The sequence below is a fragment of the Mirounga angustirostris genome, unplaced genomic scaffold (assembly GCF_029215605.1).
Source record: "Mirounga angustirostris isolate CCGP_5_RB_7025 unplaced genomic scaffold, mMirAng1.0.hap1 SCAF_15, whole genome shotgun sequence".
Lineage (NCBI taxonomy): Eukaryota > Metazoa > Chordata > Mammalia > Carnivora > Phocidae > Mirounga > Mirounga angustirostris.
The window spans coordinates 81,803,089-81,828,278 of NW_026991723.1; the positions used below are offsets into that span (position 1 = coordinate 81,803,089).

Consider the following 25,190-nt stretch of genomic DNA (forward strand, 5'->3'; position numbering starts at 1 on the left):
GAGGTTCCTCAAGAAGTTAAAAATAGAGCTACCCTAGGACCCAGCAATTGCACCACTAGGTATTTACCCCAAAGATACAGATGTAGTGAAAAGAAGGGCCACATGCACCCCAATGTTCATAGCAGTGATGTCCACAATAGCCCAATTGTGGAAGGAGCTGAGATGCCCTTCAACAGATGAATGGATAAAGAAGATGTGGTATGGGGTGGTGGGGGGAGGAAAAGATGGCAGAGGAGTAGGGGACCCTATTCCAACTGGTCCCCTGAACTGAGCTGGATATCTCCCAGACCACTCTGAACACCCACAAAATCAGCCTGAGATGTAAGAAGATATATCTGGATCTCTACAAATAGAATATTGCAGGTGGTTGGTTTCAAGGTATGAAGCGGGGAGCCCTGATTCTGTGGGCAGATATTGGAAGATAAACAGAAGGGGGAGGGAGCCCTCTGGATCCTGCACCAGAGGTGAGCGAAAGCCTCCCGTGCTGGGGACAGGGCCCAGACTCGCAGACCAGTAGCAGCGCGGAAAGGACTTTAGGGCAGCCCCCTTGACAGGAACCCAGAGTGGCGGGGCCATGCTTGTGAACTGGGGGCGGTCGATGGTTTTAAAAGTGCAAAGGGTGGTGCAGCCACTCTGGAAAACTGTATGGAGGTTCCTCAAAAAGTTGAAAATAGAGCTACCATATGATCCAGCAATTGCACTACTGGGTATTTACCCCAAAGATACAAAAGTGGGGATCCAAAGGGATGTCCACAATAGCCAAACTGTGGAAAGAGCCAAGATGTCCATCGACAGATGAATGGATAAAGAAGAGGTGGTATATATATATACAATGGAATATTATGCAGCCATCAAAAGGAATGAGATCTTGCCATTTGCCACGACGCGGATGGAACTGGAGGGCATTATGTTGAGTGAAATAAGTCAAACAGAGAAAGACAGGTATCATATGATCTCACTGATATGAGGAATTCTTAATCGCAGGAAACAAACTGAGTGTTGTTGGAGTGGGGGGTGGGGTGGGGTGGGAGGGATGGGGTGACTGGGTGATAGACACTGGGGAGGGTATGTGCTCTGGTAAGCGCTGTGAATTGTGCAAGACTGTTGAATCTCAGATCGGTACCTCTGAAACAAATAATGCAATATATGTTAAGAAAAAAAAAAAGAAGAAGAAGAAGAAGGTAGCGGGAGGGGAAGAATGAAGCGGGGGAAATCGGAGGGGTAGACGAACCATGAGAGACGATAGACTCTGAAAAACAAACTGAGGGTTCTAGAGGGGAGGGGGGTGGGAGGATGGGTTAGCCTGGTGGTGGGTATTGAGGGGGGCACATTCTGCATGGAGCAATGGGTGTTGTGCACAAACAATGAATCATGGAACACTTCATCTAAAACTAATGATGTAATGTATGGGGATTAACATAAGAATAAAAAAAAAAAGTGCAAAGGGCAGAGATGTGCCCCCATGACCCAACCTGGAGGGGAGAACTGGGAGCCCTGCTGAGGGGCGCACAACCCAGGAAGCTGCAGTTTATAGCAGCACAGATGGAAATGGAGATAGTGTGGCCTGGAGTGCTCACTGAAGAACAGACTGCGATCTCTCTGCTCTGAGGCAGAGGGTTGGAAATGATCTCTTCTGCTCTGACTCTCAGAAGAGACGGGGAAAGCCACCAGGGAAAGCCACCAGAGAACAAAAGCCCCCCAAAATTGGTTTTCACTGAGCCCATACCCCCCACAGGGGGCAGGGCAACTCTGCCCAAACAGGGTTGCCCGAGTAACAGCGCGGCAGGCCCCTCCCCCAGAAGACAGGCTGGGAGAACAAGAGGCCGACAACCCTAAGGTCGGTGCATCTTGCTTGGGTTGTGGCCAATAATTTGGATTCTGTACATTCCCTCAACCACCCCTTAACAGAATGACTAGGAGGAGGAACCCCCCAAATAGGAAAGACTCAGAGACTGTGACTTCTGCCACAAATTTACAAAAGGATACAGATATAACCAAGATGTCAGAAATGGACTTCAGGGTAACAGTTATGAAGACGATAGCTAGAATGGAGAAATCGATTAATGGCAACATAGAGTCTCTAAGGGAAAAAATGAAAGCTGAACTGGCAGAATTTAAAAATTCGATCAAAGATCCAATCTAATCTAGATAATCTAACAGCTAGGGTAAGTGAGGCAGAAGAACAAATTAGTGATCTAGAAGACCAAGTGATAGAAAAGAAGGAAAAAGAGGAGTCAGGGACAAACAACTCAAAATCCATAAGAAGAGAATTAGAGAAATAAGTGACACCATGAAACGTTCCAATGTCAGAATTATTGGGATCTCTGAAGGGGTGGAGAGATAGAGAGGACTAGAAGATATATTTGAGCAAATTGTAGCTGAGAACTTCCCTAATCTGGGGAATGAAACAAACATTTGTGTTCTAGAGGCAGATTAAGGAAAACAGGTCAACGCCCTGGCATGTAATAGTAAAACTCGCAAATCTTAGAACCAAGGAAACCATCTTAAGGGCAGTTAGGGGAAAGAGATTCCTTACATACAGAGGGAGGAACATCAGAATAACGTCAGACCTATCCACAGAGACCTGGCAAGCCAGAAAGGCCTGGCAAGACATATTCAGGGTACTAAATGAGAAGAACATGCAGCCAAAAATACTTTATCTGGCAAGGCTGTCATTTAGAATGGATAGAGAGATGCAGAGCTTCCAAGATCGGCAGAAACTGAAAGAATATGTGACCACTAAGCCGGTCCTGCAAGAAATATTGAGGGGGGGTTCTATAGAAGGAGAAAGCCCCTAAGAGAGATATAGAGCAGAAATTTGCAGAGACAATCTGTAGAAACAAGGACTTCACAGGCAACATGATGACAATTAATTCATATCTTTCAATAATCACTCTCAATGTGAATGGCCTAAATGCTCCCATAAAACGGCAGAGAGTTGCAGATTGGATAAAAAGACAGGACCCATCCATATGCTGTCTACAAGAGACTCATTTTGAACCTAAAGATACATCCAGACTGAAAGTGAAGGGATGGAGATCCATCTTCCATGCCAGCGGACTTCAAAAGAAAGCTGGGGTATCTTATATCAGACAAATTAGATTTTAAGCTAAAGACTGTAGTTAGAGACACAGAAGGACACTATATCATTCTTAAAGGGTCTATCCAACAAGAAGATCTAACAATTGTAAATATCTACGCCCTCAACATGGGAGCAGCCATCTACATAAGCCAACTGTTAACCAAAATAAAGAGTCATATTGATAATAATACGTTAATTGTAGGAGACCTCAATACTCCACTCTCAGCAATGGACAGATCATCTAAGCAGAAAATCAACAAGGAAACAAGAGCTTTGAATGATACATTGGACCAGATGGACCTCATAGATATTTACAGAACATTCCACCCTAAAATGACAGAATACTCATTCTTTTCGAGCACACATGGAACTTTCTCCAGAATAGACCACATACTGGGTCACAAATCAGGTCTCAACCGATACCAAAATTTTGAGATTATTCCCTGCATATTCTCAGACCATAATGCTTTAAAACTGGAACTCAATCACAAGAAAAAATTTGGCAGAAATTCAAACACTTGGTAGCTAAAGACCACTCTGCTCAAGAATGTTTGGGTCAACCAGGAAATCAAAGAAGAACTTAAAAATTCATGGAAACCAATGAGAATGAAAACACATTAGTCCAAAACCTTTGGGGTACTGCAAAGGCGGTCCTAAGGGGGAAATACATAGCCATCCAAGCCTCACTAAAAAAAAAAATAGAAAAATCCCGAATTCACCAACTAACTTTACACCTTAAAGAACTAGAGAAAAAGCGACAAACAATGCCTAAGCCACACATTAGAAGAGAAATAATTAAGATTAAAGCAGAGGTCAATGAATTAGAAACCAGAAACACAGATTAGATCAACAAAACTAGAAGTTGGTTCTTTGAAAGAATTAATAAGATCAATAAACTGACTTATCCAAAAGAAAAGAGAAAGGACCCAAATTAATAAAATTATGAATGAAAGGGGAGAGATCACGACTAACACCAAGGAAATAGAAACAATTATTAGAAATTATTATCAACAACTATATGCCAATAAACTGAGCAATCTGGATGAGATGAATGCCTTCCTGGAAACCTATAAACTGCCAAGACCGAAACAGGAAGAAATTGACAACCTGAATAGGCCAATAACCAGTAACGAGATTGAAGCAGTGATCAAAAACCTCCCAAAAAACAAGAGTCCAGGGCCTGATGGATTCCCTGGGGAATTCTACCAAACATTCAAAGAAGAAATAATACCTATTCTCCTGAAGCTGTTTCAAAAAACAGAAACAGAAGGAAAGCTTCCAGACTCATTCTATGAGGCCAGCATTACCTTAATCCCCAAACCAGGCAAAGACCCCATCAAAAAGGAGAATTTCAGGGGAGGAAAGATGGCGGAGGAGTAGGGGACCCTATTTCAACTGGTCCCTGGAATTGAGCTGGATATCTACCAGACCACTCTGAGCACCCACAAAACCAGCCTGAGATGTAAGAAGATCTGGATCTCTACAAACAGAACATCCCAGGTGGTTGGTTTTGAGGTACAAAGCAGGGAGCCATGATTCCGTGGGCAGATATCAGAGGATAAACAGCAGTGGGAGGGAGCTTGGTTGTGGGGACCCTACACTACCGGTGAGCAACAGCCTTGCGCACTGGGGACGGGCACAGACTCGCAGACCGGTAGCGGCGGGGAAAGGACTTCAGGGCAGCCCCAGGGCAGAAACCCAGAGTGGCGGGGCCGCCGGCAACCCAACTGGGAGCAGCTGGTGGTTTTAGAAGCACAAAGGGCAGAGACATGCCCCGACCTGGAGGCAGGACTGGGGGCACCACGGAGGGGCGCACAACCCAGGCCGCTGCAGTTTATAGCAGCACGGACAGAAACGGAGATGGTGTGGCCTGGAGAGCTCACTGAAGAACAGACTGCGGTCTCTCTGCTCTGAGGCAGAGGGTTGGAAACGGTCTCTTCTGCTCTGACTCGTGGAAGAGACGCGGAAAGCTGCCAGGGAAAGCCGCCAGAGAACAAAAGCCCCCAAAACTGATTCCCAATGAGCCCATCCCCCGCCACAGGGGGCAGGGCAACTCCGCCCAAACAGGGTTGCCTGAGTAACAGTGCGGCAGGCCCCTCCCCCAGAAGACAGGCTGGGAAAACAAGAGGCCAGCAACCCTAAGGTCCCAAGAAAACAGGTGCATCTTGCTTGGGTTCTGGTCAATCATTTGGACTCTATACATTCCCTCAACCACCCATCAACAGAATGACCAGGAGGAGGAGCCCCCAAAATAGAAAAGACTCAGAGATTATGACTTATGCTGCAGATTTACAAATGGATGCAGATATAACCAAGATATCGGAGATGGAATTCAGGCTAGCAATTAGGAAGACAATGGCTAGAATGGAGAAATCAATTAATGGCAACACAGAGTCTCTAAGGGCAGAAATGAAAGGTGAATTGGCAGAATTTAAAAATGCTATCAATGAGATCCAATCCAATCTAGATAATCTAACAGCTAGGGTAACTGAGGCAGAAGAGCGAATAAGCGACCTGGAAGACAATATAATAGATAAAAAGGGAAAAGAGGAGGCCAGGGAAAAACAACTCAGAATCCACGAAAATAGAATCAGAGAAATAAGTGACACCATGAAGTGTTCCAATGTCAGAATAATGGGAATCCCGGAGGGAGTGGAGAGAGAGAGAGGACTAGAAGTTGTATTTGAGCAAATTGTAGCTGAGAACTTCCCTAATCTGGGGAATGAAACAAACATTCGAGTCCTAGAGGCAGAGAGGACCCCTCCCAAGATCAAGGAAAATAGGCCAACACCCTGGCATGTAATAGTAAAACTTGCAAATCTTAGAACCAAGGAAACCATCTTAAGGGCAGTTAGGGGGAAGAGATTCCTTACGTACAGAGGGAGGAACATCAGAATAACGTCAGACCTATCCACAGAGACCTGGCAAGCCAGAAAGGCCTGGCAAGACATATTCAGGGTACTAAATGAGAAGAACATGCAGCCAAAAATACTTTATCCGGCAAGGCTTTCATTTAGAACGGATGGAGAGATGCAGAGCTTCCACGACCGGCAGAAACTGAAAGAATATGTGACCACTAAGCCGGCCCTGCAAGAAATATTAAGGGGGGTTCTATAAAAGGAGAAAGATCCCAAGAGTGATCTACAACAGAAATTTACAGGGACAATCTATAAAAACAACGTCTTCACAGGCAACATGATGACAATAAATTCGTATCTTTCAATAATCACTCTCCACATGAATGGCCTAAACACTCCCATAAAATGGCACAGGGTTGCAGACTGGATAAAAAGACAGGACCCATCCATATGCTGTCTACAAGAGACTCATTTTGAACCTAAAGATACATCCAGACTGAAAGTGAAGGGATGGAGATCTATCTTCCATGCCAGCGGACTTCAAAAGAAAGCTGGGGTAGCAATTCTTATATCAGACAAATTAGATTTTAAACTAAAGTCTGTAATTAGAGACACAGAAGGACACTATATTATTCTTAAAGGGTCTATCCAACAAGAAGATCTAACAATTGTAAATATCTATGCCCCCAACATGGGAGCAGCCATCTACATAAGCCAACTGTTAACCAAAATAAAGAGTCATATTGATAATAATACGTTAATTGTAGGAGACCTCAATACTCCACTCTCAGCAACGGACAGATCATCTAAGCAGAAAATCAACAAGGAAACAAGAGCTTTGAATGATACATTGGACCAGATGGACCTCATAGATATTTACAGAACATTCCACCCTCAAAGAACAGAATACTTATTCTTCTCGAGCGCACATGGAACTTTCTCCAGAATAGACATATACTGGGTCACAAATCAGGTCTCAACCGATACCAAAATTTTGAGATTATTCCCTGCATATTCTCAGACCACAGTGCTGTAAAACTGGAACTCAATCACAAGAAAAAATTTGGCAGAAATTCAAACACTTGGAAGCTAAAGACCACTCTGCTCAAGAATGTTTGGGTCAACCAGGAAATCAAAGAAGAACTTAAACAATTCATGGAAATCAATGAGAACGAAGACACATCGGTCCAAAACCTATGGGATACTGCAAAGGCGGTCTTAAGGGGGAAATACATAGCCATCCAAGCCTCACTCAAAAAAACAGAAAAATCCCAAATTCACCAACTAACTCTACACCTTAAAGAACTAGAGAAAAAGCAACAAATGATGCCTAAGCCATGCATTAGAAGAGAAATAATTAAAATTAGAGCAGAAATCAATGAATTAGAAACCAGAAACACAGTAGATCAGATCAACGAAACTAGAAGTCAGTTCTTTGAAAGAATTAATAAGATTGATAAACCACTGGCCAGACTTATCCAAAAGAAAAGAGAAAGGACCCAAATTAATAAAATTATGAATGAAAGGGGAGAGATCACGACTAGCACCAAGGAAATAGAAACAATTACTAGAAATTATTATCAACAACTATATGCCAATGAACTGAGCAATCTGGATGAAATGGAGGCCTTCCTGGAAACCTATAAGCTGCCAAGACTGAAACAGGAAGAAATTGGCAGTAACGAGATTGAAGCAGTGATCAAAAACCTCCCAAAAAACAAGAGTCCAGGGCCTGATGGATTCCCTGGGGAATTCTACCAAACATTCAAAGAAGAAATAATACCTATTCTCCTGAAGCTGTTTCAAAAAACAGAAACAGAAGGAAAGCTTCCAGACTCATTCTATGAGGCCAGCATTACCTTAATCCCCAAACCAGGCAAAGACCCCATCAAAAAGGAGAATTTCAGACCAATATCCCTGATGAATATGGATTCCAAAATCCTCAACAAAATCCTAGCTAACAGGATCCAACAATACATTAAAAGAATCATCCACCACGACCAAGTGGAATTTATCCCCGGGATGCAAGGGTGGTTCAACATTCACAAATCAATCAATGTGATAGAACACATTAATAAGAGGAGGGAGAAGAACCGTATGGTCCTCTCAATTGATGCAGAAAAAGCATTTGATAAAATACAACATCCTTTCCTGATTAAAACTCTTCAGAGTATAGGGAAAGAGGGAACATTCCTCAAGTTCATAAAATGCATCTATGAAAAACCCACAGCGAATATCATCCTCAATGGGGAAAAGCTGAGAGCCTTTCCCTTAAGATGAGGAACACGTCAAGGATGCCCACTCTCGCCACTATTGTTCAACATAGTACTAGGAGTCCTAGCAACAGCAATCAGACAACAAAAAGAAATAAAATGTATTCAAATTGGCAAAGAAGAACTCAAACATAATTAGTTTTTGATGTAGTGCTCAACAATTCATTTGTTGTGTAAAACACCCAGTGCTCCTGTTTTGTACCAGTCTCAGCCTCAATACCCAATGTTGTGGTTGGACTGGCCGTTGTGGTTTTTGTTTTGATTGAAAGATGGCTTTCAGCAGCAACCATCAGGAATATTTGAAAAATAGAGCTTTACTACTTACAAAGACCTGGAAATCACATAGCACATGTGGGACCGCACAGTGAGGTCACAGATAGAGAAAAACAGCACATGCCTGGGGTTCTACTTTTACTGTGGTTAAGAGTGAGGGTCTAGAGTTTTGAGGGCCTGCTCCTTATTGGTGAATTTAAAGCACAAGAGCAAAAATTTAAAATACAAAGAAAAGACAAGTTGCCCACGTGGTCTATTACAGAAATCAACCAAGATGTTTATTTTTTTTTAATCAGAGAATTTATGGTCCTTCATTTTCCAAAAATATAGGTACTGAATAGCCATATTTCTTACATAACTAAAGACATATCTCTGTATGCTATTTTTTTTCCTATTTCTCTCATTCATGCCCTTCAAAACAAAACAAAACAAACATGAAATCAAAGAAACCTCTGTGGGGAGAGGAGGCTTAGCTCTTTATCTGGTCGTGTAGTTGGCAATGTATTTATTCAAGATAGCCTATGCCTCTTTGAAATTGATGCCTCAACAAAGCTTAAGTCAGGCACTTGCATTACAGCAAACAAACAAAACACAGAAAACAAACAACTGTCAGGGCTTATATTCCAGCCCCTCTACCTCCCATGGAAGCAGTAAATTCTCTCTCTAGTGAAAAGATTTTCAGAGAGCAGTCTTTACTATGCATTATCTATGTGACACTGTGCAAGTGATTTCCCTACTCCTGTTAATAAAATGAAAGAAAAAAAAAACAAAACCTCCCTGTCTTCTCTATTTCCCAGATACAAAATAAACATTGATGGACTGAGTGAAACTGAAGAAATATGAAAGTATTTTACAAACTAAAGGGCTGTAGGAATCATTGGCCACAGTTATCTGAGCAGGACCCCTTCAAATCCTGAAATAATATTTTTTAAGATTCTGGGTGTTATATACAACTAATGAATCACTGAACACTACATCAAAAACTAATGATGTGCTAACTGAACATAAAAAAAAGATCCTGGCTCTTTTGTCTAATTAAAGAGAGGGAGAAACAGTGGGGTTATAGAAGCAGAGATTCCAATAAATTTAAAAAAAAAAAAAAACATGAGAGAGAATTGTGACTATAGCAGTTACTAACTATGTGATCATGCTGGTTTTTCAACCCTCCTGAGTACATGTGTCATGAAGTTATGATAACATATACCTTGTAGGACTGTGAAAAAAAAATTAATAAGACAATAGTGCAAAAACAGATTTGTCTGACACAGTGTTCATTAAATGTCAATTATTCTCAGCATAAAGATCTAGGAAGATACTAGGAAATAGTGATGGTAAATCAGGTAACTGTGAATTCCAACAGAGACCTCCAGTCCTTCAGTATTTCCCACATCCCAGATCCTAGGTCTCAGGTCTCAGGCATCTTCCTGCCCATGAATACTGAGACCTGAGCCAGCTTCAAGCACCAGACACAGAGGGAGAGAGATGGAGAACTGAAGTGAGATTTATTTCTTGGCAAAAAAAGATGAACATGCACTAAGTCAAGTTCCAGCAGGAAATTTACCCCCAGTGATAGGAAATGAACTCAGGAACTCCTCTGAGAGTGTGAGCACTCAGACAGGTTAACCCAAGTTTTAGATCAGCTACTTGGTCCTTCGTGCTGACCATCTCATTATGTTGTTTCATAAAATCCTTGAATTTGATCCTGGTTTTATTTGGATACTTATCCTGTTATAAAAATAATCACTAAAACTTTGTGTGTTTATTGTATGTAGGACTGTACTTGGATACTAATGTGTATGGAATTAGAATTCTCTTATTAACTTCTACAAATGTGTGATATTGGTATCTTTACATAACAGAAGCATCACATGAGGCCAAGACAGATTTAGCTCCACAAGTCATACAGCTAGCAAGTGGTGGAACCGGAATCTCAACAGGAATCATCTGACCGTAGACCCATACCTTCAGTCTGTCCTCTGTCAGGTGTTCTCTCAAGGGTCAGCATCCTGGGGGAAGATGGCCCGTGTGTCCCATTTACTCTTATATCTCCAATTAGTAGCACCATGCTACTAAGCTGGTACTTAAAATGTTGTATGTGTGAAGTCAAATCCTGAGTTCTTTAAATCACTTGAATATCTTTGGGGCGCCTGGGTGGCTCAGTTGGTTAAGCGACTGCCTTCGGCTCAGGTCATGATCCCAGGGTCCTGGGATCGAGTCCCGCATCGGGCTCCCTGCTCGGCGGGAAGCCTGCTTCTCCCTCTCCCATTCCCCCTGCTTGTGTTCCTGCTCTCGCTGTCTCTGTCTCTGTCAAATAAATAAATAAAATCTTAAAAAAAAAAAATCACTTGAATATTTTTCAAACTTGAGTAATATTTTTACCCATTTTACTGGAAATTTTATTTAATAAATAACTTTAAAAAATATGGAGATAGCATACAAAAAAGCATATATAGCATATATATGGCTTAAATTTATATGTATATATACATGGTATGTTGTATGTATGAATATGTGTGTATGTGTTTATATACATGTGACATATAATCAAACTTTAAGGAATAATATTAAAAGAAATGGTCATTTAACAATCTCTAGGCTTAAGTAGTAAGACATTCTAGTTAACTAACAATATTGTTAAAGCTCCTTGTCTCCTCTGCAACTGTATCTTCCTCTCCTGTTGCAAGGACCCAATAATTTTTACGTAGATACCCATTAAGTGTGTGTATATGTATTCATATGTATATGTCCTAATGTTCATACTGTTTTGTTAGAGTATTGGGGCTATGGGTTATTATTACTTTCTTCTTTATATTTTTCAGTATTGTTTGATTTTTTGATGGTATGTATTAGTTTTATAACTGTAGGCAGGGTGGTCATTACCCTGCCATTCATATGCATCCTGGTCTCTTATGGCCATATTGGGGCCACTATCCTGAGGGTCCCTTTGGCCAATTAATTAAAATATTCTTTTAATTTTGACTCTTTAACTTCTAAAAAAGAAAAAAAGAAAGTACCCAATGTTTTTAATATTTCAATATTCTCTTACTTTTATTTAAAGCTTTAACACATCTGTAGTGTTCCTTCAATTTAGCCTGCTCTAGAACTGCATATAAATGAAATAAATAGTCTAGGTGTGAGTTCTTTAAATCACTTGAATATTTTTCAAGGTTTTGCCTTTGTTGTCTGATATCATCCTTGTTAAATTCATCCATAATTTATTACATTCCACTGTGAAACTATCACTCACTTGTTTGTTCTAGTTTTATGGCTATTTTGTTTGTTTTCAGCATTTTGCTATTAAGAGAAATATGCTACAAACACTCTTATACATCATCTAGCACATTATGCAAGAGATTCTATAAATTATATACCCAGAAGAATTACTGGATTGTAGGCATGTGATGTTCCACTCAACTATCACAGCTAAACTCTTCTATAAAGTAGTTGTATCAAGAAGCCAGGCTGACTCTGGAAAACTGTATGGAGGTTCCTCAAAAAGTTGAAAATAGAGCTACCATATGATCCAGCAATTGCACTACTGGGTATTTACCCCAAAGATACAAAAGTAGGGATCTGAAGGGGTACGTGCACCCCGATGTTTATAGCAGCAGTGTCCACAATAGCCAAACTGTGGAAAGAGCCAAGATGTCCATCGACAGATGAATGGATAAAGAAGAGGTGGTATATATATATATACAATGGAATATTATGCAGCCATCAAAAGGAATGAGATCTTGCCATTTGCAACGACGTGGATGGAACTGGAGGGTATTATGTTGAGTGAAATAAGTCAAACAGAGAAAGACAGGTATCATATGATCTCACTGATATGAGGAATTCTTAATCGCAGGAAACAAACTGAGGGTTGGAGTGGGGGGTGGGGTGGGAGGGATGGGGTGACTGGGTGATAGACACTGGGGAGGGTATGTGCTCTGGTAAGCGCTGTGAATTGTGCAAGACTGTTGAATCTCAGATCTGTACCTCTGAAACAAATAATGCAATATATGTTAAGTAAAAAAAAAAAAAAGAAGAAGAAGGTAGCGGGAGGGGAAGAATGAAGGGGGGGAAATCGGAGGGGTAGACGAACCATGAGAGACGATGGACTCTGAAAAACAAACAGGGTTCTAGAGGGGAGGGGGGTGGGAGGATGGGTTAGCCTGGTGGTGGGTATTGAGGAGGGCACATTCTGCATGGAGCACTGGGTGTTATGCACAAACAATGAATCATGGAACACTTCATCTAAAACTAATGATGTAATGTATGGGGATTAACATAAGAATAAAAAAAAAAAAGAAGAAGAAGCCAGGCTGAAAAGGCTACATACTGTATGATTCGAACTATATGACACTCTGGAGATGGCAAACTATAGAGCCAACAAAAGATCAGTGATTACCAGGGCTCAGGGCTTGATGAGGAGAAAGGTAAATACATAGAGCAAAGGGGATTTTTAGGGCAGTGAAACTATTCTGTATGATGCTATAACAGTGGAAATACATCATTATACACTTATCAAAAACACAAAAAACTATACAACACAAAGAGTGAACTCTAGTGTAAACTATGGACTTTAGTTAATAATACATCAATGTTGGTTCAATCATTACAGAAGTTCCACACTGATGCAAGATGCTAATAACAGGGCAAACTGGGCAGGGGTGGGGATGAAGCATATAGTAACTTTATGTTTACCTTTTCTGTAAACCTAAAACTGCTCTAAGAAATAAAGCCTATTAATTTTTTAAAGTTATTAAATTTAAATTTCCATTTCTTGAGTATGAGAGTTCCTATTACTTTACTTTTTCAACAACAACAGATTTCTTAATTTTTGTGACTCTGGTGAATAGAGAATGGTATCTTGTTGTGGTTTTACTTTCAATTTCTCTGACTATTTATGAGGTAAAGCATCTTAACCTATGCTTACTGGATATTTGTGACAGAGATGGCTGGCTATCCACCAAAAATTCATGACCTTCTTCTCATGTGTTAAGTTGTCAGTGGGAGATTGCTGCCACATTCCCTGCTAATCTAAGTGCTAATCGATGTGGCACATTCTGGCCAGAATTTTAAAGAAACATCTGTGTTTTTTCCCCTATTGTCTGACAGAAAATTACCTACTGCCCTGAGAGATCATTGAGCCTGGTTCCCAAATTACTGCATAGTGAAATGCCATCAACCTGCTAGAAGACCCACATTGGACCCCTATTACTGCAGCCATCATTATCCTTATCGGTACAAAATTTCTTTTGTGTAATACATGATAATGTATTTTCCCTGCTCTTCTATTGGATTGCTTCTCTTCTATTTATTGCATTGTCAGACAGACTTCATATAATCTGGAAATTAATCCTTTGTCAGTTGTATATGTTGCAAATGTCTTCCATTATTGGAAGCTTGTTAGCTTTTTTAAATTATCTATCAATGTCTTAATTTTAATGTGATTAAAGTCATTAATGCATTATTTTATGATTTGTGTCCTTGACTTTAAGTGCTTCCTTGAGAAAGTCACCTTGAAAATGCAATCACTCTATTTTATAGACAACGAGGAAGGGATTTGGCATCAGGAAAAGTGCAGAGGCTGTGGAATGATAGATGCAGATTTCTAGTCAGAGGGAACATCTTGAATTTACATAAATAGTAAGAATACCGCCTCTAGAACCATTTACTGCAGATAATTCAGTGTTAGGTGGGTCCACCCTTACTCTTGTTCAAAGGATAAAGTTGTTTAGCAAAATAACCTACAAGACTGATAATGGTTCTATAGTGTCGGTGTCAGAGTAAATGTCCTTCAAACTCAAATATATTAACATCATTCAACACACACACACTTTATGACTGACAGCTAATATGTAAGGCATTGTTCAAAGTATGGGGGAAGTTTGTGACCTGGGGGAAAAAAGAAGCCAATTGAGTTTCTAGAAGGAAACCCGTACCCCTGACCTAATTAATACTGTGTAATAATAAGCTGAGCTACATGTCATCAGAATAGTAAAACAGAATATCAATAGTATCTGCTTTGATAACAATTCAAAAGGATCCAGTTTTTACAGCACTTTGGAGATTTCCACCCCCCACTGAGGCTTTTTTACTCGCACCCGCTAGTAAATCATGTGATTCTCAAGGTGGTTTAAACCAAGTATGTATGGAGCTTTAAAAAGAAAAAAAAAAAAAACAACTTCCCTGTCTCAGAGACTCCCAGGCTGCCCTTCCCACACATCCTCTGTGATATAACTAAAGTATATTTCTTCCTGGGATTGCTTCCCCTCAGAGCCCCTGGTTTTGTGGTGGTACATTCCCTACAGATCTCTTATTCTCTCCGAGTTTCCTAGACTTGCTCATGGTCTTCTTGGGGAGAACTGAACATGGCTTCCCACCAGTTCTCTCTCTCACATAACCCACCTGTAGTCCATAGGAACCTTTTTATTTTTAATTGAAATATAGTTGACACATTATGTTACATTAGTTTCAGGTGTACAGCATAGTGATTCCACACATAGGAAACATTTTTGCTTTTATTGCCCCACCATGAAAAGAAGTGAAGGAATTTCTCAAACATAATTCTATTCCATAATTCCAATTCTCCCTCTCCCTCCCCATTTCATCTTTCCTATTGCTCTTGTTCTCATCAAGGTAAGAGATACATATTAAATTCTCTAAATGGTTCTTTTGAAGCTTCTCCCACTAAGCTTGAAGTGAGGAGGAAAGCACCTCCTTGTCTGTTGAAAGGATTTGGGGTTCACTGTGCAGCTTCCTCAGAAAAACTCCCCACCACTTTATGAGAACCTCTCATAGCTAGCTCTTAGCACTTTTTAGACCCATGTCTACGTTGAGAGGCTCATGAGTTATGAAATTGAGTATTGGGCATTTCCTATAAACATCTACATTTTGTGTCTTACAACTCACTTTGGCATCTGGTGTCTATCAAATCTTGGTACCTCAGTTGAAACTTCCAGTTTAATATCCTGAACATGCTGCTCCCTCTTCTTGTGATCACCAGGACAAGATAGAACTTTATGTGTCTGATTAATTCTGATTTGTTAAGGTAAAGCAGCACCTTCTCTGGGGGAGTCTTTCATATCCTCTGCCACTAGACTGAGCTAATTACTCCTCCCAAGGACACAGTGTTCCATATGAACAATTATATTCCTTGCCATGCTGAATCGCTCTAGAGTCAGACAGCAAGATTCAAATCTTCTTTCACTAACTCTGATGTTAAGATTTTTTTTGAGCATGAGTTTTGCCAAAATATTTCTTTGAGCATGAGTTTTCTCAAAATAGCACTTAGGATTGTTGTCAGAATTAAATTAGATGATTTTAATGCATCTTAGACCAGTACCTGAGACAACTGAGGTGACATTTATTTTGTTGCTGAATATCTGTGCGTGTTTAGGAAGAAAGAACATGTGGGTTGTATTCCTGAAGGACAAGAAAGGAGTGTGTTAATTATTATGTAAGGAAAGTAAAATTTACTATGTTCTTCTTGGAAGTTCTAGAAGGGCTCAGAGTCCCTGAATACCTGGATGTCTGAGTGAAGAAGGAGACATATCATCATCAAAATGGAAAATTCCTTAGAAATGTATGCATGAAAGACCAAATATATTTTATAACAATCCAAAAATTTGGGGAAAGGCCAGCCCCAATGGTTTCCATTTGATGACACCAGCCAAAGTGGATACAACATCTTCAAAGTATTTTCTGATCCCATTATCCAAGAAAAGAGCAAATTAAGTCCTATAAGGCATGTCCCATTTTACTAGTCTCCCTAACAGGTGCAAGGATAATGTCAGCAAAGTATGTCTGTGTGACACCATGGAAAGAAGACAAGTAAGCTATAGTTACAGTAATTTGTATTTACATGTAATTGAGGAAATAAGATCATATGGATATTTTAAAATGAAACTATCAGTTGAAAGAATATGTTTTCTTACTCAAGAGTTTTCTCAAGGCCCCTTTCATGTCTTTATTTCTCAGGCTATAAATGAAGGGGTTCAACGTGGAAGTGACCACTGTGTACATCAATGAAGCAATTATGTTCTTGATGTTGGTGTTATTGGATAAGGGAAGAAAATATAGACCAATAATTGCCTCATAGTAGAGAGTCACCACTGAGAGATGTGATCCACAAGTGGACAAGGCTTTGCAGATGCCCTTGGTAGAAGGAACCTGGAGGATGGTGGCCCCAATATGGCCATAAGAAACCACAATGCATAAGAATGGAAGCATAATGGCTGTTAATCCTGCAGTAAAGATCACCAATTGGTTGAGGGAAGTGTCTGAGCAGGACAATTCGAGCAGGGCAGCAAGGTCACAGAAGAAGTGGGGGATGGTGTGGTCAGCACAGAAGGACAGCCGAGCTAGGAGGAGAGTATGCAAAAGAGCACAAGCACAAGCAACGACCCAGGACCCAGCCACCAGCGTGACACAAATGCTCTGACTCATGATGATGGTATAATGCAAAGGGTGACAGATGGCCACATACCTGTCATAGGCCCTTGAAGTGATCAGCAAACTGTCTAAATCAGCAAAGAATATGAAAAAATATGTCTGTGAAATGCACCTGCATAAGGAATGGATTTGTACGTAGTATGCATGTTCATCAGCATCTTCGGGACAGTGACAGATGAGAATGCAATATCAGAGAAGGCCAAGTGGCTGAGGAAGAAGTACATGGGGGTGTGGAGGTGAGAGTCCAACCTGATGAGCAGGATGATGAGCAGGTTCCCCAGCACTGTGGTCAGTACATGCCCAGGAACAGGGTGAAGAATACACCCTGCTGCTCTGGCCGGATGGGGAGCCCCAGGAGGAGGAACTCGGACACGCTGCTCTGGTTCTCCCTCCTCATGCTGGTATATCAGCTGAAGGGGACCAGTGAGAAAATTGAAAGGAAAATGTGGAATGTTTCTGGATAAAAAAGTGATCACTGTGGCATAGTATAACAAAGAGGTTCTTTTGATTTAGGAATGTCTTCATTCATATTTTCTTACATTTGAGGCATATTTTGCTGGATAAATGTAGAAAACATGTACATTTAGGATATGTAACCACTTTCTTTCTCAATCTGGTGCCAGTCTCTGCAAATTATAATACTAACAGTTAATGTTTATTGAATGTGGTCCTTGTGCACTATTCAAATAGCTCATGTATAGTAACTGATTCAACAGTCTTAAGTATATGACTGAGGGAGGTACCATTGTTATTTCCACTATTCAGATGGGCTAGCTGAGGCAGACATTCTCAAAGTCACTGAAGTAAGAAAAGGACTGGCTGGGATTTGGACTCCAGAGTTTGTTCTCTGGAAGCAGAATAAATTACTTGACATCAGAAATCTCATTGCCCATGGGGCACCTGGGAAACTCAGTTGGTTAAGCATCTGACTCTTGATTTTGGCTCAGGTCATGATCTCAGGGTCATGAGATTGAGACACGCTCAGTGTGGAGTCTGCTTGAGATTCTCTCTTCCTCTTCCTCTCCCCACCTCCCTGCTCAAGCTCTCTATCTCTCTCTAAAATAAGTAAATAATACGTTAAAAAAAAGAAATCTCATTGCCCTTCATAATTTTGTGTGTAGTGATCTGTTTAATTCTTCATCCTCTGCTTCTTGACACATTCCGTGATTACTGCTGATTTGTTCATTGGCTGTAGACCCAGAATCTATCATAGATAATTAACGAATACACAATATAAATTTGTTCTAATAAAAGATGTCACATTCAGTTAAATTCATCACAGTATCCTCTTAAGAAACTTACATCAGTCCTGTTCAAGTATGATCTAAAAGCCAAATGTGATTTTTAAAAGGAATTCTAATCTTTTCAGTGTCCCTAAAGTAGCCTATAAGAGATTTATTTCCTAACCTAAATCAATATTTATCAAAATATCTACGTGTTTTTTTTAAAAGAGAAGGCAGGGATTCACTATAACATATCAAAGCTTATTGTAAAGGTATATTGATTACAACAAAATGTATCTTTACAAAGATAAACTAATACAACAATGGAGGAAAACAGAGAGCCTAGAAACAGACATGTTTATGATGAGGACTTGGCCTCACCATTGCTTTGTCAACTGGATCTGGAAGGCAACCATGTACCACCAGACCTGGATCCCCCACCCCCAAATGAGTGAAAGGAAGAGTGTAATCATGAACCATTTTAATCTAGTAGTTGAAAATTCATGTTGAACAATAACTTTCAAAGGCAATAGCAAAGGGAGCCACTCACTGTAATGTCTGGAACCAGATATCAAATCATAATATTTATGAATGGTTTTCTATTAGGTATCCCAGAAATAGGTGAAAGGGAGTTTTCTACTTAGTCCTAGAAGCAGAAGCCTCTAGCTTTCTGCACAGATTCCAGCACTTTGGACCCAACCTTGACCCCAACATCTTCATGGATTGTGGAAAATGAATGACAGAACACTCTCTCTAATTTACTTGAGATTCTTCAAATTATCTGGGTCAGTTTTTCTTGGGGGAACATGCAGAACGATGCCTATGTAGTGTGATTTCCAGAACAACACTGAAACTTCCACATCCCCACCCAAAATACCACACTCAATAGGCTGCTGGTACTTGAAATTCATTCAGCAAGAAAAAAAAGGCTTTAAGTGCCCAACTAAAGTAAATATTCCTGGAAGAGAAATTCCCATGGCCAACCCTCTCACTGAGATGGGATGGCTGGGAGCCATTCATATTTGGGGACCAGGTTTGGATGGCAGAACAAGGGCACTGACCTCCTCAGACAAAGTGAAGACAAGAGAAGGTTGGGGATTATAGGCAGAGTGAAAGTAGAGCTTGCAGACAAAAAACAAATTCACCATCTTTGCAGTTGGGCTGCTATAAGGCTAAAAATAGTCACATTGTTAATAAAATCTGACTTAGCACCTAATTCGTGCCAGGTGCTTTTCAAATACTGTTCATTTCCTTTCCCAACCTTTCGACATAGACATCCAGATCCTCGTTTTAGAGACAAGAACACTGGAACTCAGTGATGAAACTTGCCCAATGTTAGATAGCAGTAGTAAATTTGGAATTTGATCCCAGGTCTATCTGTCTTCAAAGACTGTTTTGTTCCCACTATATTACATGCCTTCATTAATTATACCTTCAAATAAGACAGAACTTGTTGCCTGAGAGCACTCAAGAATTTTAGGAAGTATACTGTGTGTTGGCTAATTGAATTTAACTTAAAAAAGTAAAATAAAATAAAAGAATTATAGGAAGTAAATCAGGAAGTTTGAGGATTAATGAAAATCTGTGCCTTCAAGATATGTGCCTAGAAGGTAATATTAATAATCATGATAACAATAACATTATAATAAAAATCATTCATTAATCACATATTTATTGTGTGAATAATATAGGCCAGCTGCTGTGACATGTACTTTATATCATCTCAGCCTAACAGGACCGCAAAAAAGTCATTTTTTTCATTTAACCAGTTGGAAACTAGGGCTCGGAGAGTATGAGTAATTTGCCTAAAATCATTCAGCATGAAAATTATGGACAGATAATTCAATCCCAGATCTATCTGATTTCAAATCTATGTTCCTAACCACCATGCTATACTGCCTCAGACCATGGTTTGATGGAAAAGAGACATCTGGATATGTGCTCCTCATTAAGGAGAAGAAGATGGGATTTGTAATTTCCCCCAAGCAGTTCGGTGGTTGCATGGCTTCAGTCCTTAATCAAATGATCAAAAGCAAATACAAAGACTAGGATACCAGCTATAGGATCTACAAAGATAACTTCTCATAACAGAAAATTGTAGGTAAGCATATTTATAACTATTTGGAAAAACAATGCAGATTATATTATTATTATTTTTTAACCTGGGAAGTTTTTCTCATAGTGTGAATGCATGCCATATATTCAGCAAAACTGTAAAAGAGATAACATTTTCCTACAAGGAAATACCAACCTTAAGGAATTATAATTATTATGTTCACCTGAGTTATTAGAGATGATACAACAAAATTATAAGTGTTTGGCAAAAGTATCATCATATGCAAGATTTCTGTAGCAGATCATTCACACACACACACACACACACACACACACACACACACTTACTGCTGAGTGAAGTCTATAAGCACTATTCTTACCTAACTCAGTAATGATAAATTCAAGGACTGTCAGCTCCAGGATGGGAAATAATTTCTCATTTTCTCTCCAAACTATTTAGATCTGGGACAGGGAAAAAAGTCACAAGCTCAACCCTCAAATGAAGAGGAGGTACGCTCTCTTTTTCACCAGATCCAAGACAATGACAAAGGTATCAATTTTTATCAGCTAGGTTGGGAACCAGGGGATCAAGGCCACAAATTTCTGGTGTTGGACAATTTGGAAATAATTACTGCATTTCCCTTAACCATTCCCAGTAGAGATGTGTCTTTGCCATACACGATAGTCAACTCCTTTGGGAATATAAATGAGGACTCGTTTGCAGATTCACTTATTTGTAAAAAATTTTCAAACCGGGGGCACCTGGGTGGCTCAATCGTTAAGTGTCTGCCTTCAGCTTAGGTCATGATCCCAGCGTCCTGGGATCAAGGCCCACATTGGGCTCCCTGCTCCATGGGAAGCCTGCTTCTCCCTCTCCCCACTCCCCCTGCCTGTATTCATTCCCTCTCTCACTGTGTCTCTCTCTGTCAAATAAATAAATAAATAAATAAATAAATAAATAAATAAATAAATAAATAAATAATTTTTTTAAAAAAGAATTTTCACATCATTAAACTCATTTAACCCTCCCAGTAATTCCTGAAGTATATACCATTTCTCCCATTTTATTGTATTTGAGAGTGCTCAAAAAAATGCCAAATGAGGACTGAAACCCAAACACAGTAACTTCAAACCTAAAGCCTAATTCCACTGCACCATGATGCCTCTCTCATAATAACAGGCTCTGTATCATACGAACATCCTTCTCACATTTAATCTGAAACTGGGAAGAGAGTTGCTAGTAGTCTCTGGGAAATAAAAACGTTTATTGAGGATAGTTGGGCTTCTGTTTCTCAAAAATAGAGGAATTTTTTTCTTCCTTTAGAAACACCCGAATGTGTGCAGGATTTTTATTTATTTATTTATTTAGTCAGTCATGACACATAATGATAGTTGGCACACACGCAGGGCTCAATATATATTCTTCTTTTTTTTAATATATATTCTTTAACCATGAGTGTGAGAAGCCTTCAGAAACCTACTCCATTCAGATTGGCAAAATTAGAGAAGAGACATAGAATCAAGTGGAGGAGATAGCATTTTCATTCATTATTTTTTTCAATAATTCATTCATTTACTCATTCATTTACTCAAAATGTTGTGTAACTTCTATGTGGCAAGAATATTATGAGGTATAGTGAGTAAAGATTTGAAAACACAGTTGTTATTGTTGTTGTTTTTTTGTCTGCAAGAGCTCCCAATCTAGGAGGCGGGACAAAAGGAATAGTGTGTCAAATGTTGTAGTGAGGGTGGGCACTGACTGCCATAGGAGCACAGAGGAGGGGTATCAGACCCAAAATTAAGGGATCCAGTAAGGTAGGCTTTAGGAAGTTACGAGTCAGCAGAGACCCAAGACAATTCAAACAAGCAAAAAGTGACATGGACAGCATAGAGACAGAGCATTGGGAAGGGAGAAAAAACCAGAGGAATAGGAGAAGACCTGGAGAAAAGGAAGGATGACAAATTTGGGAAACTAGTATCAGGAAAATCAGATTGGTTGAAATGTACGCTTCAACAGGGGAAGAGGTTCATATGAGGCCAGAGAAATTAGCAGGAATGAATCATGCAGAACCTTGGAAGACATGATGAACAATCTATACTTTATCCAAAAGCAAAGAGAGAGCCATAGAAGAATTTGATCAGAAGATTGACAGTGTCATATTAAAAACTATCACAGTAGGTGAAGAATGGATAATGACCATTTGTTAGCAGCAGCTGGAGGGGATGTTCAAGGGCAAGGATGGAGTGATGGGATGCCAGGCAAGAAGCAAAGAGACATGTTAGGAAGTGGCCACAGCTGGTTAGGTGGGAGGTTACAAAGTCTGTCTAGGAGACAATGGAGTTGGAAAGAACTATATGGATTCAAGTCTCCTTCAGAGTCAGAATCTAAAGAATGTGGTCATTTTGATATGAATTGATTTTGATAGACTATAAAAAATGAAGGCATTTAAAATCTCTCTAAATGTGTGGGTTGGACAGCAGTTTGTATGGCTGAGCTACTTACTGAGATAGGAGACATAGAAATAAAAACAGACTTGGAAAGGTTTTTTTTTAAGATTTTATTTATTTATTTATTTGAGAGCGAGTGAGTGAGAGGAAGCACAAGCTGGGGGAGGGGCGGAAGAAGCAGGAGAAGCAGACTCCCCACTGAGCAGGGAGCCCAATGTGGGACTTGATCCCAGGACTCTGTTTTAATGACCTGAACCGAAGGCAGACACTTAACTGACTGAGCCACCCGGGTGCCCCAGACCTGAGAAGTTTTTAACAACTTAGTGTGAAGTACTATGGATCATCCATAAGAAAGTCAGGGGGCAGGTGGATATATTTTGAAGAGAGAAATTCATGAGCCATCAATATACAAGAGGATGAGATTGCCTAAAAAGAAATGAGATGAGTAAGAAAAGTTGAGAAAAAAGTTCAAGACTAGAGGGGAGAGAAGAAGTGGGGGAGAAGGGAGAGAGGGAAAGAAAAGCAAGGGAAGGGAAGAGAACAGGGCTGAATACAGACCATAAGGAACACTGACAGTCAAGAAAATGACAAAGAAAGAGTGTCCCCAAAAGACATCAAACAACAGAGACATAGAAGGAAAAAATGTGGGACCACTGAAGCTAAGGGAAGAGAATGGTAAGTTTTGAAAACCACCCATTGAATTGAGGAATAAGAAGGATTTTGGTGATGTAATATGTCAGTGAGTGCAGGGAACAGAATCTGGATTACAGTGGACTGAAGAATAAATGAAAATGCCAAGTCCAGAAGGTGGCTAGTTGGACTGATCCAACAATGAAGCTTTGCTAGATATGTAGTTTGGAAGACCACTGAGGTAAAGCCTTGGGCAAATTGGTAATAAAACATGAGATCAATCCTGGAGAGGTTAACAGAATGAAGAAAAAAGAAATTTGGGAGAAAAAGGATAGGATCAGAGACTGGAAAATTTATGAAGCCAATGATTTTGCATAATGGGTGTAGGGGAAAGAGAGCAAAGAATTGAATATTCAAATTTAATATTTTATGGGTAAAGTAATTCCAAGTCTTCCTAATATGGCCATGGGAAGAGATGGCTAAAGTACAATAGAGGTCAAGGTCATTGAAAATGAGATCAAAGAATATATAAGCCAGGTTGTTGAGTGGTTCATTCATGCAAATGCTGAAGGCACCCAGTTGATAGTTAATTTGTAGAGGTGAAATAAACTGATCCATGTGCCAAAATCTGTCACAAAACAGGAGTCACTGGAGTTTGATAGTTGGTGGTGTAGGCTTTGACATATAACAGTTTCTACTCTTTGCCCAATACTTTTTCAAGTACTTTGAAAAAGCTTTCTTTAGAATTAGATTAGAAAGATATCTAATTACAGTATAATATAAAAAGATAAGGAGTTACAGCCTGTTTCAACCTATAAGGAAAGTGTTAAGGCAACTATGGTACACATTCATTGGAAGTAATATTACATAGCCATACCAATGATATTTATGAAAAACTTAGGATATAACTTTTGAAAGAACATAACAGAAAATTATATATAAGCATGCTTATAACTCTATATGAAAATGCAGATTATCATATTTTTATTTTATTTTTTTGAGAAAGAGAGAGAGCATGCATGCACAAGCAGAGGGGCAGAGGGAGAGGGAGAGAAAGAATCTTAAGCAGGCTCCATGCAGAGCATGGAGCCATTTGTGGTGCTTGATTTCATGACCCTGAGATCTTGACCTGAGCCAAAATCAAGAGTCAGATGCTTAACTGACTGAGCCACCCAGGTGCCCCAGATTATCATATTTTTAAAACCTGGAAGGATGTGCTCTGAAATGTTAACAGAAGCTACATTTTATAGGGAATAGAGAGGCATTTATATATTTTAAAAATATTTCTCTGCCATAATGTTTATATAATCATATATTTATTTTATAAGCAAAGAAAATTTCAGAGTCTTGTGAACCGTTGCTGAATTTCATGGTCTAGGAAGAAAGGTATAAGGGTTGACAAACTTTGAGAAGAGAAAGGCAGTTGCCCCTAATAGGCATCATTGCTGTGTCTGATTGCTCTTTTCCCCACCCCCATTCATTACACAGGCTCTGAAAATCAAAGGACAAGTTCCTGCAGCCTCAGGGAATAGTCCCTCTCCTAAAAATAACCTGCAGCCAACAAGGAAATGCTTATTGCCACTAGCAAATAGTTTATATCCCACTGCTTTATGGGGCCTTTGCCTTTCTAAATACATGTGCAGAGAGAGAAGAAAGCATGATCTTTGTTGAATTTATCCCTGAATTTTTATTCCTTAGGACTGTGCACATAGAGATCCACTTTCTTTCTTTTCTTTCTTTCTTTCTTTCTTTCTTTCTTTCTTTCTTTCTTTCTCTCTCTCTCTCTCTCTCTCTCTCTCTCTCTCTCTCTCTCTCTCTTTCTTTCTTTCTTTCTTTCTTTCTTTCTTTCTTTCTTTCTTTCTTTTGCCATCTGGGCCGGGAATTTTCTTTGAGGAAAGGTTTTAAT

The 25,190-nt window shown here is 39.7% G+C and overlaps 2 protein-coding genes across 2 annotated transcripts in view; both read right to left on the reverse strand.

The window, feature by feature from the left end:
• The window catches only part of LOC123849976 (olfactory receptor 1L8-like), a 254,310-nt gene that overhangs the window by 49,356 nt on the left and 179,764 nt on the right, over window positions 1–25,190 (reverse strand). The gene's annotated exons all lie outside the window — the stretch shown is intronic.
• Window positions 16,386–17,325, reverse strand: LOC123841188 (olfactory receptor 1J1-like). Its single transcript, XM_045870851.1, is given in 3 exon segments — window positions 16,386–17,041; window positions 17,044–17,220; window positions 17,223–17,325. Coding segments are annotated over 3 exon segments (936 nt in total).